This window comes from Coregonus clupeaformis, chromosome 5, assembly GCF_020615455.1.
Source record: "Coregonus clupeaformis isolate EN_2021a chromosome 5, ASM2061545v1, whole genome shotgun sequence".
In the NCBI taxonomy this organism is placed as follows: Eukaryota; Metazoa; Chordata; class Actinopteri; order Salmoniformes; family Salmonidae; genus Coregonus; species Coregonus clupeaformis.
This window is the reverse complement of record NC_059196.1, coordinates 26,336,255-26,352,707: the sequence shown is the minus strand read 5'-3', so window position 1 is coordinate 26,352,707 and position 16,453 is coordinate 26,336,255. Positions and strand designations below refer to the sequence as shown.

The 16,453-nt window shown below is 45.0% G+C and overlaps 1 protein-coding gene across 6 annotated transcripts in view; it reads left to right on the top strand.

Moving 5' to 3' along the window:
- The window catches only part of LOC121566650 (BCAS3 microtubule associated cell migration factor-like), a 268,998-nt gene that overhangs the window by 64,808 nt on the left and 187,737 nt on the right, over positions 1-16,453 (top strand). For 4 of the 6 annotated variants that reach the window (XM_045213788.1, XM_045213787.1, XM_045213790.1 and 1 more), the window contains exons 15-16: positions 4,098-4,368; positions 11,087-11,119. In XM_045213788.1, the coding sequence (XP_045069723.1) occupies positions 4,098-4,368; positions 11,087-11,119 (304 nt within the window). The remainder of the gene's footprint in view (positions 1-4,097; positions 4,369-11,086; positions 11,120-16,453) is intronic. The other 2 variants (XM_045213789.1, XM_041876611.2) reach the window with 1 other exon arrangement.

The window sequence follows — 16,453 nt, the reverse complement described above, 5'->3', positions numbered from 1 at the left end:
GTCCCTGACCTGTTTGCAGAGCTCCTTGGTCTTCATGGTGCCGCTTGCTTCGTGGTGCCCCTTGCTTAGAGGCATCGCAGACTCTGGGGCCTTTCAGAACAGGTGTATATATACTGAGATCATGTGACAGACCATGTGAAAGTTAGATTTCACACAGGTGGACTTTATTTAACTAATTATGTGACTTCTGAAGGTAATTGGTTGCACCAGATCTTATTTAGGGGCTTCATAGCAAAGGGGGTGAATGCATATGCACGCACCACTTTTCCGCACCATTTATTTTTTAGAATATTTTGAAATTCATTTCACTTCACCAATTTGGACTATTTTGTGTATGTCTATTACATGAAATCCAAATAAAAATCAATTTAAATTACAGGTTGTAATGCAACAAAATAGGAAAAACGCCAAGGGGGATGAATACTTTTGCAAGGCACTCCCGAGTGGCGCAGCGGTCTAAGGCACTGCATCTCAGTGCTTGAGGCGTCACTACAGACCCCCTGGTTCGATTCCAGGCTGTATCACAACTGGCCTTGATTGGGAGTCCCATAGGGCAGCGCACAATTGGCCCAGCGTCGTCCGGGTTTGGCCGGTGTAGGCCGTCATTGTAAATAAGAATTTGTTCTTAACTGACTTGCCTAGTTAAATAAAAATAAAATATACACACCTAATATTCATCATACACTCATTGACACTTCTGAAATCATTTGATATAGGCCTACTTATCGCCTGTAAATAATCCACAATTTAGGAATTCAGCACTGAGGTGGTTTCTGAACAGGGCCACCCATAGCTGTTTACTGAGTGCGCTCTGGCCGTAGCATTTAAACCAAGCCTTTGATCTGCTGGAGTGTATGTTTGCCTGTGTTGTGTCTAAACACTGTCAGATAGACAACACTGGGCTTCATCAGACTGTACAGTGAAAGGAAGAGTAGTTGGATGGCTCTGATCAGACACAGTTCTGTAGCATGGCCTCACAGGTTCAAGTAGTACATGGGGGAAACGTGTGCTTGTGTGTGACCACTAAAGCTTAAATGTAATTTCCTCATTACATTGTTAGGAAGGGTAAAACACTATGAGGCTGGATGATGTGAGTTGAGTGTTTGTGTGTGTGCGTGTGAGGGGATAATAACCCAAACAGGGTGGGGTGTGACCCAGGGAGCTCTGTAATTGATGTGAAGGATGATTTAGAAATAAGCAAGGCCTCATTGCCTCTCACTTGACTGCAGCACCAGATTCCTCACAGCTGTGGAATCACAGCCTTCCAGCCAATCAATTCATCGCCGTCCAAAGCAAACACATTTTCAAAAGCTGAGACAATTTGTAAGACAAATAGGGCATGGCGAGTTTCAAACAACATTCACTATGGCTCATTCAATAAAAATGGCTGCTGCATGTTTTCTTCTTGTCCCTAGCTAACAGCGCTCTCCCGCAATCTCACTCCCTCTCTGTCTCTCTCTCGGTCTCTCCCTCGCTGTCTCCCTCGCTGTGTCCCTCGCTGTCTCCCTCGCTGTCTCCCTTGCTGTCTCCCTCGCTGTGTCCCTCGCTGTCTCCCTCGCTGTCTCCCTCGCTGTCTCCCTCGCTGTCTCCCTCGCTGTCTCCCTCGCTGTCTCTCTCTGGTGAAAATCGAATATTGTGAGTTGTTAGGAGGAGGGACGACCCCCTTTGACATAAAACTTTCCTCCCCTCTTCCCCGGCTAATCACATTGTGAGGCTGTGCAGAGCCTCCTTTGAGGAATGACCACCATTAAAGCTCTCCCTCTGAAGTTGTGGCTCACGCTGCTATTGCCGCTTTATGTCAGATGAGGCCTTGCTTATGGAGCACACACACTCAGTCACTCGCACGCATGCATGTACACACACACACACACAGCCTCAGTGGCTTGTAAGGAGATTTATCGGACCCAAGTCAAGGGACGCAGCATCCTGTATTCTCCCTCTACAGCATGCAGGCCTGTTATATAGAATCACAGTTTATGCAGCACTTCTGTCAATCCAAGTTGTAGGTTTAGTCCCCCGAGGTAAAAGTTACCCTAGTGTGTTCTCTCCTATCGGGCCAACACAGGTGCTCAGTGGAGTTTGGAGGCTAAACTATTTAATATGTAGGTCTATTGGTTTGTAGGATACTTGTATTTCTGTTGGTATTTTTGACCCATTTAGTCTGTTTATATGGATATTTCTTCTCTTATTAATGTACTCTCAATTGTTTGGCTTAGCAGCCGTTCCGGGACAAAAATTGTATTTTTAGTTGGCAACTTGCGATGTTCTATTTGCTTTGGCAGAACTAATATTTATCTGTGGAGCGCTTGAACCCTAGCTGCCTGTCCCACTAGTGTCATGTTTGGACCAGAGCACTGATCTAGGCTTTGCTTCGACCTTGTGCACACACACACACATACACTTACACACCCACGCAAACTCCTCCACGGACACACACACACACACACATGATTGTAATGGGCTGGTTAATGTGTGACTTATAACGGCAGGTCCTGCTGCCTGGCGGTGTGTTACTAGCTTTGATCCTGCTGTTGTAAACACTGTAGAGACTACAGCAGAGAGAGAGAGAGCAGGCTGTAGGGCACAGAGGTTATCTCCTACACAGCATACAAGGCCGGAAGTGCAAATGGTGCTGTAGCAAGGTGGGTGGACACAGCTCTTATCTGGCTGGACTGACTGGGCTGGGCTCGCTCCGACTCACCAAACACGCTCCAAACACACACACACACTCCCAACACTGACCCAGAGTCAGCCCAGGTAAACAGGCATGGCTCTGATAGCGATAGGAGGGTTTCTCAGTAATAGGGCCCTAGGTGGTTTGAAACCAGTTTAAACTGGAGTGCACTCAGTGACCAGGCAGGTCAGGGTGTTTTGTCTTGGTCGGTTTTCTTCTTGTTCTGGGTGTCTGTTTGTTGTGTTTTTAGCCTTCAGTTGTTTTTTGCACCCTTTTCTACCTCTTTTTTGGTCTGTTTTTCCTTATACCTTTTCTTTCGACTTCTACTCTCTCTCTCTCTCTCTCTCTCTCTCTCTCTCTCTCTCTCTCTCTCTCTCTCTCTCTCTCTCTCTCTCTCTCTCTCTCTCTCTCTCTCTCTCTCTCTCTCTCTCAGGAATCCTGTCATTCCATTGTAGTTTCTGCTAAGTGACAGTATCTCTAATCTAACTTATCAGTGTTACTGATAGAGACCGAGACACTTTGAACACTTCTATGTCTGTCTGTGTGTGACATTGTCTCTACTGTGTCTCCTCTATACCACAACATGTCTGCTCATCTCACCCATACACACACTTCTGTTCTAAATGTTCTGGGTCAGATCACAGTCTGATTAAGTGAGAGACTTCACCCAACTTCTGCTATTGTTGGATAGGTTGTATCCTACAAAATATGGGGAGAGGACAATGTTATCATGATCAAGAATGTACCCCTTCCCCATATTGGCTTTAATCACGGCTAGGCAGAGCTCAGGTGAAACTACCCCTCCCATCCTTATCTGTGTATAGAAACTGGTATGTGTCTGGTATGTGAAGGATGCCCCATTAACTGTAAATGCTGAGGACAATTACCCAGCCAACCTGTGCCATGGTCACAGATGAAACACACAGACACAGCTAGACAGATCTCACAGCGGAAGAGATAAACCCTCTCTTTTTCTGATGATGAATACTGTCTAGCTGTGTCTGTGTGTTGATGAATACTCTCTTTTACACTTTCTGTCTGTCCGTCTCTCTCTGTGTCTCTCTCTGTAGCATGTCTGACATGGTTGTGTAGATGCTATCTGTTGGAGTTTGCTCTGAGCTGACTGTGTGTGTGGCTCTAGAGGCCACAGACTGAGCGAAAGACCTTCATTGTCTTCATTGTCTTCTGGGCTGTCTTTACCAAATACTTAAAAATAAATTTCCACCAAACCCTCAACAACTCTCCAGATACCTCCTTTCAACTGGTCATCTTATATTCTCTATTCAGTGAGAACGTTAAGAACATTGGTTTGATTTTGCTGTAAGGTGAACTACTTATACATTGTGTTACTGTCAGCGTATGACAAGCTGATCAGCTTTCTCTCTCTGTCTCTCTGTCTCTCCCTCTGTGTCCCCTTCCCCAGGTCCAGGACATCTGTTTCAGCCAGGACAGTCGCTGGGTGGTGATCAGCACGCTGCGTGGCACCTCCCACGTCTTTCCCATTAACCCCTACGGTGGCGCGCCCTGCGCCCGCACACACATGTCCCCCCGCGTGGTCAACCGCATGTCCCGCTTCCAGAAGAGTGCAGGGCTGGAGGAGATAGAGAATGAACTGAACAGCAAGCAGGCTGGAGGAGGGAGGTGCAGCCCCATCCCCGGGCTCTCCAGCAGCCCCTCGGGGTCCCCACTACACGGTAAGGATAGAGGACACACACTCGTGCACACACACACGCACACGCACCCTGCACAGAGCAACATCTCACTCATCCTCTTACTATTGTGCAGTACATAAAACCCCACAATACGCAACATGTGTTGTGACATGGCTATAGCTGATATGGTGGCTGTGGCAGCACACACAGGTCTTCAGACAGAGGCTCCTGTTCCAGTAAGTGACAACAACCGCTGACCCGCTGTCACCTGAGTAGACCTTGTTCTGCTGGGGTCTATGACCTGTCTGTTACAGCCTTGGTCCTGTTGGTCAAACACCCCTAGAGCCGCCTGGCCTGGCTGGCACACACACTATACACACTATCACCACCGCGTGGGCACACACAACCACTCATACGCAAACAGACACCTGTTGACATATACTCATCAGCAAGTTCAGAGAGAAATCACAGTTCAGGGTCGAGGCTGTTTGCAGATCTTCTCAGTTTGCCCTCCCTCCCTCCCTCTCACTGTCAGGGCCTCAGTCATCCATCTCTCCCCTCTCTCCCACTCTCTGCAGCCGTGGCGCCCTGACTTCCCCTCTCCCTTCCTAGCCTGTTGTCAGCCCCAGACCCCCCCTACCCTCTGGTCCTCTAGTTCTCACCCACTACTCTGTTTGTGTGGCCTCTCTCCCCCAGGCTCTGTATTAATGACCACTGTCAGATCACTTCCCCAACAATTAAAACAATGTTAGAAGGACGTTCAAGCCAGGCCAGAGTGACGTCAAGCCCAGGGAATGTACTGCCACCGCAGCTTGTCTCGTGCTGGATCTAGAGAGAAAAAGTGGAGAGAAGGAGATGGAAAGGGAGGGAGGAGAAAGAGGAGGGACAGAGGAAGTGAAAGAGGGAAAAATAAAGAATGAAAGAGAAGGAGAAAAAAAATATGGAGGGAGCAAGAAAGAGTTCAGCTTTTGTAGCGGCAGTGAAAGGAGGGAGAGGGGAGCAAGAGACTCATAAATCACACTCAATTTTCAAAGGAGGGCATTAGAGCCACCTGTCAACAATTAGTCTCTTCACTGATACGTGTGTGTGTGTGTGCGTGCGTGCGAGCGAGCGAACAGGCCCCCAGGGATGGCAGACGGCTATATAAATGTTACAGCGTAAAGAAAGACTAAAATACTACTGTCTGAGGCAGTAGGTTTTAGGTTTTCAGGACTTTGATATTTACAACGTATCTGTTCCTTTTTATGGACCTTGGGAGGCTGTGATAAAGTTAGACAGGAATCTGGGGGCTGGGTTTTGGAGATGTCATTCTCTGCGTGGTGTTGGAGATGGTGTGTGAGTTTGTGGGGGAGAGTCTCAACCCTCAAGTACGACACACAGTGGCGATTCTAACATGTATGGGGCAAACTCCCCCAATTTTTTGTTGTTGATGCATGCCAGAAAAGCCACTACACAACACTAAACAATACATTAATTGCACTATAACGGTGACAAACGGTGCCCACAAACTGTTACAGCCTACATAAAGCTGTCCCAACAGCAAAACTTTATTTTCAGCGCCATGGAGTGAATCCTTACCACCGCTTAACCTGGCTATCAGCGGAGCCTTGTCTGGCAGCGAAACAGTTAATTCAGCCTCATTTACTGCCTTTTTAAAAAACATAGCTGATATGGCCGACTTGCTTAAACAAATGTGGTTTCTACTGACAATTGAGATGTACAAACTATGGCATAAGGGAACGACGAGCGGATAAGAGGCAATCCATAATTTCGATTAAGACATTAATGAGCGAGCTAGGACTGACGTAGTCAATATAACTATTTGTTCAGCACTTTTGAAATGTACAGCGACAGAATTCAGAACATGGGCTGTTCTTACAGTATTCTCCCTGTACACCAAGTCAGAACCGTACGATAAATAAAGGGGGCATATAAGCAGACAATGAAAGCTCTTACAATATTTGATAATTACACTTCTCTAAAACAGGCTATAGGCTATATGTGCACCACCAAGTCAAAACAGTAGGCTCATAAAGGGACCAAATTATTAGGGTGAGGCACATGGGCTACTAACAGCTTACTACACAACATACACGTAGTATTACTTTCTCAGCTACAGTATACATATCTCCCTGGCATATTACATCATTTATGCAGCAGCATACAATACATTTTTGGACTCACCTTGTTGTGCTGTGCTCACTTGAACATTTTATATATAATTTCTCTTCATATGACAAGGATTGAAAAGGATTTGCCAGTAGATTGTCGACTTGATTCATGATGATTAATGATGACTGCTTGTCTAGCTTGCTAGCTAAGATTTTGAAAGTATGATGTTGACATGATCAGTCCAATCAAAGCCACGGTAGATATAACGTGATTTGACATCACTTTATCTGAGGCCAATGACCTTGAGCCTTCTTGGATGGGCAATTCTAATGTAACTCTATGGCAGCACCCAAGGGGCTTGAATTTTCTAACTCTCCCCGTAGATTTTGTGGTGACGTAGTGTCCCCATGAGTGACAGAACACTGAGCCAATCACGGCGCAACTAGAGAACATTACCAACCCCTACGCTCCGTATTTTCCGCTGGCTGCCCCATCACCAAAGAAAACACTGAGCTAGGCTGAAACACCGGCATTATGCGGCTTTATTAACTTCAGTTAATGTTTTCATAGGCTAGACAGGCAACCCAATTCTGATCTTTTTTTCACTAATTGGTCTTTTGACCAATCAGATCACGTCTGAAAAATATCTGATGTGAAAAGATCTGATGTGATTGGTCAAAAGACCAATTATTGGAAAAAATATCAGAATTGGACTGCCTGTGTACACACAGCCATAGAGGAGAAAAATTGTGTGTCCAGTAGGACGTTGTTCAACACGTCTTCTTTAGGTAAATTGTTGACAGGTTTCTCACCCTGAGAACTGACTATTCTCTAGGTGTTAATGTATCCCATGTGGACAGACGCTGGTTTGTGTTACAGAAGAACAACACCTCCAGTACAACAGTTGTGAATGGCTGTAAGGGATCGTTGTTTAACCTTAGTGGGTCTCTGTCTGTAGTGTAGTAAAGCAGGGCTGAGATTTTCCAACATGTATCCATTGCAACGTTTTGATCTGACCAGACCCGACTCCATGAACAAGTGAAGTGCTTTTTTCGACTTCAAATACTTTTTCTATTGTCTGCATCCATCATTTGTACTGTAGACTCTAGACTCAGTGGTCACCAACCGGTTGATTGCGATCGACTGGTGGTACTCCAAGGCATCCCTAGTTGATCACCAAACATTTCTGTAAAAAAGAACGATAAAGCCTTGCTTTCCTATTTTTTAAATTAGTTTCTTCTATGATATAATGGCGGTCCACAAACAAACGTTTAAGGTGCATGCCGCCACCTACTGTACTGGAGTGTGTGGTCGATCACGGATTACAACATTATTCGTTTCGCACTGTTGGCGGTAGGTGAACTTGATTCAGCAGCCCTAGCGCTGTGAAGGCAAATTGTTCCCATTTTGAACCATTTCATGTGTCTGAAGGTAGAATTCCGCCTACCCGACAGACCTATAGGCCTACCGCTGGCCAATCACATAGCTCAGTTCACCGCGTCTGCACAGTGTCCTTGAGCCATAGACTGTAAAAATAAATATTGAACGCTCAGCAAAGTTGATACAGTGAGATTTCAGACATTTTAAAATCATGACTGGAGAGATACTCAACCAATAGAGCAAAGAGCTGCTCTTTTAATGAGTAAGTTAATGTCTAAGTTGTTATTCAGCACTGTCAACACTTCGTTCAACACTTTTATGAGCATTAAAATGAGTTTTCTCCCTACTTTCACTCACGCTACAAACAGCATTGCAGCTGCAATGAATGAATACAGTGCATTTGGAAAGTATTCAGACCCCTTCCCTTTTTCCACATTTTGTTACGTAACAGCCGTGTTCTAAAATGGATTTTTTATGTTTTTATCCTCATCAATCTACACACAATACCCCATAATGACAGTGAAAACAGGTTTTTAGAAATTTTAGCAAATGTATTAAAAATAAAAACAGAAATACATAATTTACATAAGTATTCAGACCCTTTGCTATGACACATTGAGCTCAGGTGCATCCTGTTTCCATTGATCATCCTTGAGATGTTTTACAACTTGATTGGAGTCCACCTGTGGTAAATTCAATTGGTTGGACATGATTTGGAAAGGCACACACCTGTCTATATAAGGTCCCACAGTTGACAGTGCATGTAAGAGCAAAAACCAAGCCATGAGGTCGAAGGAATTGTCCGTAGAGCTCCGAGACAGGATTGTGTTGAGGCACAGATCTGGGGAAGGGTACCAAAAAATTTCTGCAGCATTGAAAGTCCCCAAGAACACAGTGGCCTCCATCATTCTTAAATGGAAGAAGTTTGGAACCACCAAGACTCTTCCTAGAGCTGATCGCCCGGCCAAACTGAGCAATCAGGGGAGAAGGGCCTTGGTCAGGGAGATGACCAAGAACCCGATGGTCACTCTGACAGAGCTCCAGAGTTCCTCTGTGGAGATCGGAGAACCTTCCAGAAGGACAACCATCTCTGCAGCACTCCACCAATCAGGCCTTTATGGTGGAGTGGCCAGTCCTCAGTAAAAGGCACATGATAGCCCGCTTGGAGTTTGCCAAAAGGCACCTAAAGGACTCTCAGACCATGTGAAACAAGATTCTCTGGTCTGATGAAACCAAGATTGAACTCTTTGGCCTGAATGCCAAGCGTCACATCTGGAGGAAACCTGGCACCATCCCTACGGTGATGCATGGTGGTGGCAGCATCATGCTGTCGGGATGATTTACAGCGGCAGGGACTGGGAGACTAGTCTGGATCGACGGAAAGCTAAATGGAGCAAAGTACAAAGAAAATCCTTGATGAAAACCTGCTCCAGAGCGCTCAGTTTTGCCATCAGCTGGAAGACTGTGTCCCCTTTTCTTAGCAGAGGGAGGGAGAGCAGAGGGACGTTGAGTCGGGTGAGAGGCAGCCTCACCGCTGCTCCCTCCCCTCAGACTGACCATCAGATGCAGGCCATCAAAGTGAATTATTATGCTCACTCAGCTGTGCCTCACAAGTAATACAACAAATGATCTATTACCACTGTGATCATATACCTACATTTTTAAAAATATAATTTCAAAATGGTCTGAGAAGAACAACATTGGCAGGGCAATTCAAGCATAGCCAATATGCAGTGATAATGTATTGGGCCTATAGCTTACTGCACAAACTTCATTGCTACAGAACTGTTTTTAATTGGTTAATGTTGCATAGGCTTACATTTAATGTTGGAAAAAAAATCTGAGCGGTAGATCTTTGCTTGAATTATGACTCAGAAAGTAATCTTGATTGTTTAACTGTTTTCACATCTGTCTGAAGTTTGTGTTGCATGAGTTTCAGAATGAGTTGGCAGCATCCTGTTGTGTTGCTTTGCAGTGCTGATCTCGTGTCATTTTAGTCTGTTTTTGAGTGATGAGGCTAGATGATTTGTCATGTTTGCGCGGACCCAAAGAAACTCCCCCAAAAAGTTGATCACAATTTGCTTTGTTTGTCTTCTGTCTGTTTTGTGAACAGGCTGTTTCTCGGGCTTGAATCTGGGCGTCAGAAACAGGGATGATGGATCAGTCAGATTAGCCACAACAGCTGCCCTCTGATTGTCCCCTCTGACAACACATTGCTTTTGGGGAAGGAACTAGGAAAATAACACATCCTTCAGAGCTGCCAGGCCGCTTTAAAAATAGAAAGCTACAATTGGGCTTTTTTTTCTCTTTCTGTTTAAATATGGAATCCTGCTATTTATTCTCCTCAAGTCCTGTTTTAACCCTTGACCTTTACCAATGGATCCTCAAAGGAATGGATGACCTGATGTCTCTAATTATTTAATTTAATTGAGACAATGTATTCAATTTAGAGCCGTGCATGGGCATGAATTTTAAGCATGAGACCTACCCATGCCCGCAACGTTCATACCCTACCCTACCCAGGCCCGATTTGCTTCTGCCAAATCTAAGGCCCTGCCCGAAATCCAAAAACTCAAGGGACATTATTATTTTCTGTAAAATAATCTCTCCTGTATTTGATGAGGTTGAAGCACTTCTGACACCATGTTATGATCTTAGTAAGATATGATTGTACTGCGCAGCAGTGCACGAGCAAATGGCTCAGCTTCAAAATGTTAGTGATCAATTTAATGATACCTGAGCCCTGCCCGTACCCTAGTTATTGATGAAAAAGCAGGCCCTAACCCAATGTATAATGTTGGGGCCCGTCGGGCTCGGGTCGGGTAGCTGAGCTCTAATTCAATTGATCCAATGTCCATAATAATATCCATGTAACAATATGAATGACTTTGACAATCATTTTAGTCAATCATATAGCATAGCTTTTGATGTAGTTTCTAAAGTAGATTACACAACCTGAACCTGCAAGAGTGCTCTGTTGGTCAACTGCTTAGACATCATAGATATTGTACATATTTGATTGTTGATATGGTAATTGATGTTTCATGTACTGTAAACCAAAGTGTTTGTTTAAAACTGTTGTGTGTATGGTTTTAGTTGTCTGTGGTCGTTGAGTCTGGCTGATTTGGGGTCAGTGTCTGACTGTAGACAAGACTGGGCTGGCTCTGCTGTGCTTCTGTCACTGTCTGACACAGTTCAGTCCAAACACTCCTGTGGTTGAAAGAGACAAGTTCTGCTGTACTGACTCCACTGTTATTCCGTTCAACAGGAGCAAAATGCAGAAAGAAAAGAGAAAATAGAGGTCAGTGAAGTGTCCAAGCCTGGTCCGCCGTGTGTCCACTCACGTCCGTGTGTGTATGTGTTTGTGCATGCGCCCGTATGTGTTTGCAGCTGGGGTCAAACAGTCCAAGTCAAACAATGAAACATCAACACATGTCTGTTAGTGAGGGTGCTGATTTCTCCTGGTGGCCTGTATAGAAGGCTTGGTGGTTCATTGTGGATCCAACAGTCATCCAGCCATCTGGTTTCTGGCCCACGTTCAGAGGCTGCAGCGCAGGGCAAAACAAGGTGCAAGGGGAAACTGTTAATTCACTGTTGATAAAGTGATACTTCCTCTGTGCCATTACAAGCCAACACCAAGCTTGTTTGGGTTTTCAGGGTCCTTCTCAACGTCCTTTTCTGTCAGTCATCGTCCTCCGGCCAAAACAAAGTCGGTGTGTAACGGGCCCTGATCAAAAGTAGTGCACTATAAAGGGAATATGGTGCCATTTTGGATGCAGGCATTACCTCGGAGTGGTTGGTAACTAACTAACGTCACGCTAGCGAGGCGTGACACGTTTACGACTTGACCCTCTGACCCAGGGCTTGTCCGAGCGGTTCTATAATTAGAGCTTTTTAAACGCTCACTTTGAAGTGCAGGACACACTGATTTTGTCACCGTTCATAAAACATGAAGCTTGATGCTGTTTGCTTGCTGTGTGCTCCCCAGTGGCCTATATGACCTCTAACACACACTCTCACATAGGAAGGCAGGCACACACACTGGAAATGAGTATCAGTCACCTCGGCATAGTGACATTTTAAATGTTGTAAAGTGATAGATGTTGTAAAGTGATAGTTGCTTCTAGCATCTGCACATTTCTCTTGTTCCTATTGACAGATGAGTCTGTCCCTTACTGGAAAGCAAAGGCAGTGTAGTTAGTCTTCACCTACATTTTAAACCTCTCCCTGACCCAGTCTGTAATACCTACATGTTACAAGCAGACCACCATAATCCATATGCCTATGAACACCAAAGTAACCTGTCTAAATGACTATTGTCCCGTACCACTTACATCTATAGACATGAAATGCATTGAAATGCTGGTCATGGCTCACATCACCATCATCCCAGACACCCTGGACCCACTCCAATTCGCATACCGGCCCAACAGATCCATAGATGACGCAATCTCTATTGCACTTCACACTGCTCTTTCCCACATGGACAAAAGGAACACCTACGTGAGAATGCTGTTCATTGACTACAGCTCAGCATTCAACACCATAGTGCACTCGATGCTCATCGCTAAGCTAAGGACCCTGGGACTGAACACCTCCCTCTGTAACTGGATCCTGGACTTCCTGACAGGCCGCCTCCAGTTGGTGAGGGTAGGCAACACATCCGCCACGCTGACCCTCAACACGGGGGCCCCTCAGGGGTGCGTGCTTAGTCCCCTCCTGTACTCCCTGTTCACCCACAACTGCGTGGCCATGCAAGACTCCAACACCATCATTAAATTTGCCGATGACATGACGGTAGTAGGCCTGATCACCGACGACGATGAGACAGTCTATAGGGAGGATATCAAAGACCTGGTAGTGTGGTGCCGGGACAACAACCTCTCCATAAACGTCAGTAAGACAAAGAAGCAGATCGTGAACTACAGGAAACAAAGGGCTGAGCACGTCCCCATTCACATCGACGGGCTGTAGTGGAGCAGGTCGAGAGCTTCAAGTTCCTCGGTGTCCACATCACTAAGGATCTATCATGGTCCATACACACCAACACAGTCGTGAAGAGGGCACGTCAACACCTCTTCCCCCTCAGGAGGATAAACAGGATTTGGCAGGGGCCCTCAGATCCTCAAAAAGTTATACAGCTGCACCATCGAGAGCATCTTGACTGGCTGCATCACCGCTTGGTATTGCAACTGCTTGGCATCGGACCGCAAGGTGCTACAGAGGGTAATGCGTACAGCCCAGTACATCACTGCGGCCAAGCTCCCTGCCATCTAGGACCTCTATACCAGGCGGTGTCAGAGGAAGACCCAAAAATGTTCAGACTCCAGCCACCCAAGCCAGAGACTGTTATCTCTGCTGCCGCACGGCAAGCGGTACCAATGCACCAAGTCTGGATCAACAGGACCCTGAACAGCTTTTACCCCCAAGCCATAAGACTTCTAAACAAGACCGCTAAATAGCTAATCTAATGGCTACCCGGACTACCTGCATTGACCCTTCTTTGCACTAACTCTCTTGCACTGACTCCACCCACACACTCAAACATACTTACACTGACACCCCAACACACACACCCACACATAACATGCACATACATGCATACTGACCACACACACACACACACACACACACACACACACACTGTCTTATCTATCCTGTTGCCTAGTCACTTTACCCCTACCTATTTGTACAGTACATACAGTGAGGGGAAAAAAGTATTTGATCCCCTGCTGATTTTGTACGTTTTCCCACTGACAAAGACATGATCAGTCTATAATTTTAATGGTAGGTTTATTTGAACAGTGAGAGACAGAATAACAACAAAAAAATCCAGAAAAACGCATGTCAAAAGTGTTATAAATTGATTTGCATTTTAATGAGGGAAATAAGTATTTGACCCCTCTGCAAAACATGACTTAGTACTTGGTGGCAAAACCCTTGTTGGCAATCACAGAGGTCAGACGTTTCTTGTAGTTGGCCTCCAGGTTTGCACACATCTCAGGAGGGATTTTGTTCCACTCCTCTTTGCAGATCTTCTCCAAGTCATTAAGGTTTCGAGGCTGACGTTTGGCAACTCGAACCTTCAGCTCCCCTCCACAGATTTTCTATGGGATTAAGGTCTGGAGACTGGCTAGGCCACTCCAGGACCTTAATGTGCTTCTTCTTGAGCCACTCCTTTGTTGCCTTGGCCGTGTGTTTTGGGTCATTGTCATGCTGGAATACCCATTTTCAATGCCCTGGCTGAGGGAAGGAGGTTCTCACCCAAGATTTGACGGTACATGGCCCCGTCCATCGGTCCCTTTGATGCGGTGAAGTTGTCCTGTCCCCTTAGCAGAAAAACACCCCCAAAGCATAATGTTTCCACCTCCATGTTTGACGGTGGGGATGGTGTTCTTGGGGTCATAGGCAGCATTCCTCCTCCTCCAAACACGGCGAGTTGAGTTGATGCCAAAGAGCTCGATTTTGGTCTCATCTGACCACAACACTTTCACCCAGTTCTCCTCTGAATCATTCAGATGTTCATTGGCAAACTTCAGACGGCCCTGTATATGTGCTTTCTTGAGCAGGGGGACCTTGCGGGCGCTGCAGGATTTCAGCCCTTCACGGCGTAGTGTGTTACCAATTGTTTTCTTGGTGACTATGGTCCCAGCTGCCTTGAGATCATTGACAAGATCCTCCTGTGTAGTTCTGGGCTGATTCCTCACCGTTCTCATGATCATTGCAACTCCACGAGGTGAGATCTTGCATGGAGCCCCAGGCCGAGGCAGATTGACAGTTCTTTTGTGTTTCTTCCATTTGCGAATAATCGCACCAACTGTTGTCACCTTCTCACCAAGCTGCTTGGCGATGGTCTTGTAGCCCATTCCAGCCTTGTGTAGGTCTACAATTTTGTCCCTGACATCCTTGGAGAGCTCTTTGGTCTTGGCCATGGTGGAGAGTTTGGAATCTGATTGATTGATTGCTTCTGTGGACAGGTGTCTTTTATACAGGTAACAAACTGAGATTAGGAGCACTCCCTTTATTTAAGAGTGTGCTCCTAATCTCAGCTCGTTACCTGTATAAAAGACACCTGGGAGCCAGAAATCTTTCTGATTGAGAGGGGGTCAAATACATATTTCCCTCATTAAAATGCAAATCAATTTATAACATTTTTGACATGCGTTTTGTTGTTGTTATTCTGTCTCTCACTGTTCAAATAAACCTACCATTAAAATTATAGACTGATCATTTCTTTGTCAGTGGGCAAACGTACAAAATCAGCAGGGGATCAAATACTTTTTTCACTCACTGTAGCTACCTCAATTACCCTGCACATCGACTCGATACTGTCGATACTGGTACTCCCTATATATAGCCATGTTATTTTTATTCGTTATTCACTGTGTATTCCTTGTGTCACTATTTATATTTTGTATTACATTTTTATATTTTCTTTATCTCTGCATTGTTGGAAATGGACCCGTAAGTAAGCATTTCACTGTTAGTCTACGAAGCATGTGACAAATAAAATGTGATTTAATTTGATATTTACATTTTAGTCATTTAGCAGACACTCTTATCCAGAGCGACTTACAGTTAGTGAGTGCATACATTTTCATACTGGCCCCCCGTGGGAAACGAACCCACAACCCTGGTGTTGCAAGCGCCATGCTCTACCAACTGAGCTACAGGGGATATCTTACCTGTTCGTAATCATAACTGAAAAGTATTCATTTTTAACTACTTGTATCATGTAATGTTCCTCATGTACGTATTTGACATCGAATGGAAGAAAAAAATACATTTTCCAAAGAAACTTCAGACTTGCAGTACGTCTGCCATGGGCTCGCTCAGCGTATAGTACCGGTGCTATCCTCTGTGTGGCGCTGTGTTCTCAGAGTTCCTCTTGGCAGAAAGCTAGCCTGGCTCTGTAGTGCCAGTCAGGCTCTATTCCACTCTACTGAGAGAGCGAGGAGAAGACGTGTAAAGCTTGACTGGCGCTGCATAGTTTTGCCTTGATAGGAATCTAGCCCAACAGAAACAGAAAGGGCTGGGACGACTCTGTAATTCCTCCTGCTTTCCTTTTTATGAATGGTCACTTCCTTTCCACTGAAAGACATTCCCCTCATGAGTTCCACTTTAAATTGACATTATGTAGGGTAGTTTGGTAATTGTCTTTTGGGTTTAACCCAAAGTGAATGTTTTGGAACACTTTTTTTATTTCAAATGTTTCCCTGTGTACATTTTTGATTTATTGTAGTGTTGTTTAAAGAGAGGAAATCATCAATGAATACATTATTTTGCTTTAATCAGATTTAGTCTCAGATGTAATACACTGGGTGGAACTGAAGAGGCCCTAAAGGAAGATTCATGTTTTGTTGCCATAAATGTACATATTTCCCCTAGACCCCTAGTGTATCTGAATATGTTCAAAGTAGCTGTTATTTTATGATTCTCACTGAGACCGAAAGGTATGTTACTGAAATTAAAATGGGGAACTTTGAAAATATGAGTAATGTTTTATGTTTCTCAAGTTAACACACTTATGTTTATTGGGTTAAGAAATATCATAGTTGGAGAGAAACAATTTCCTCTGAAAATGACAAATCCCCAAATACTCATGAAACTTTTAACCACATAATTTACATTACTC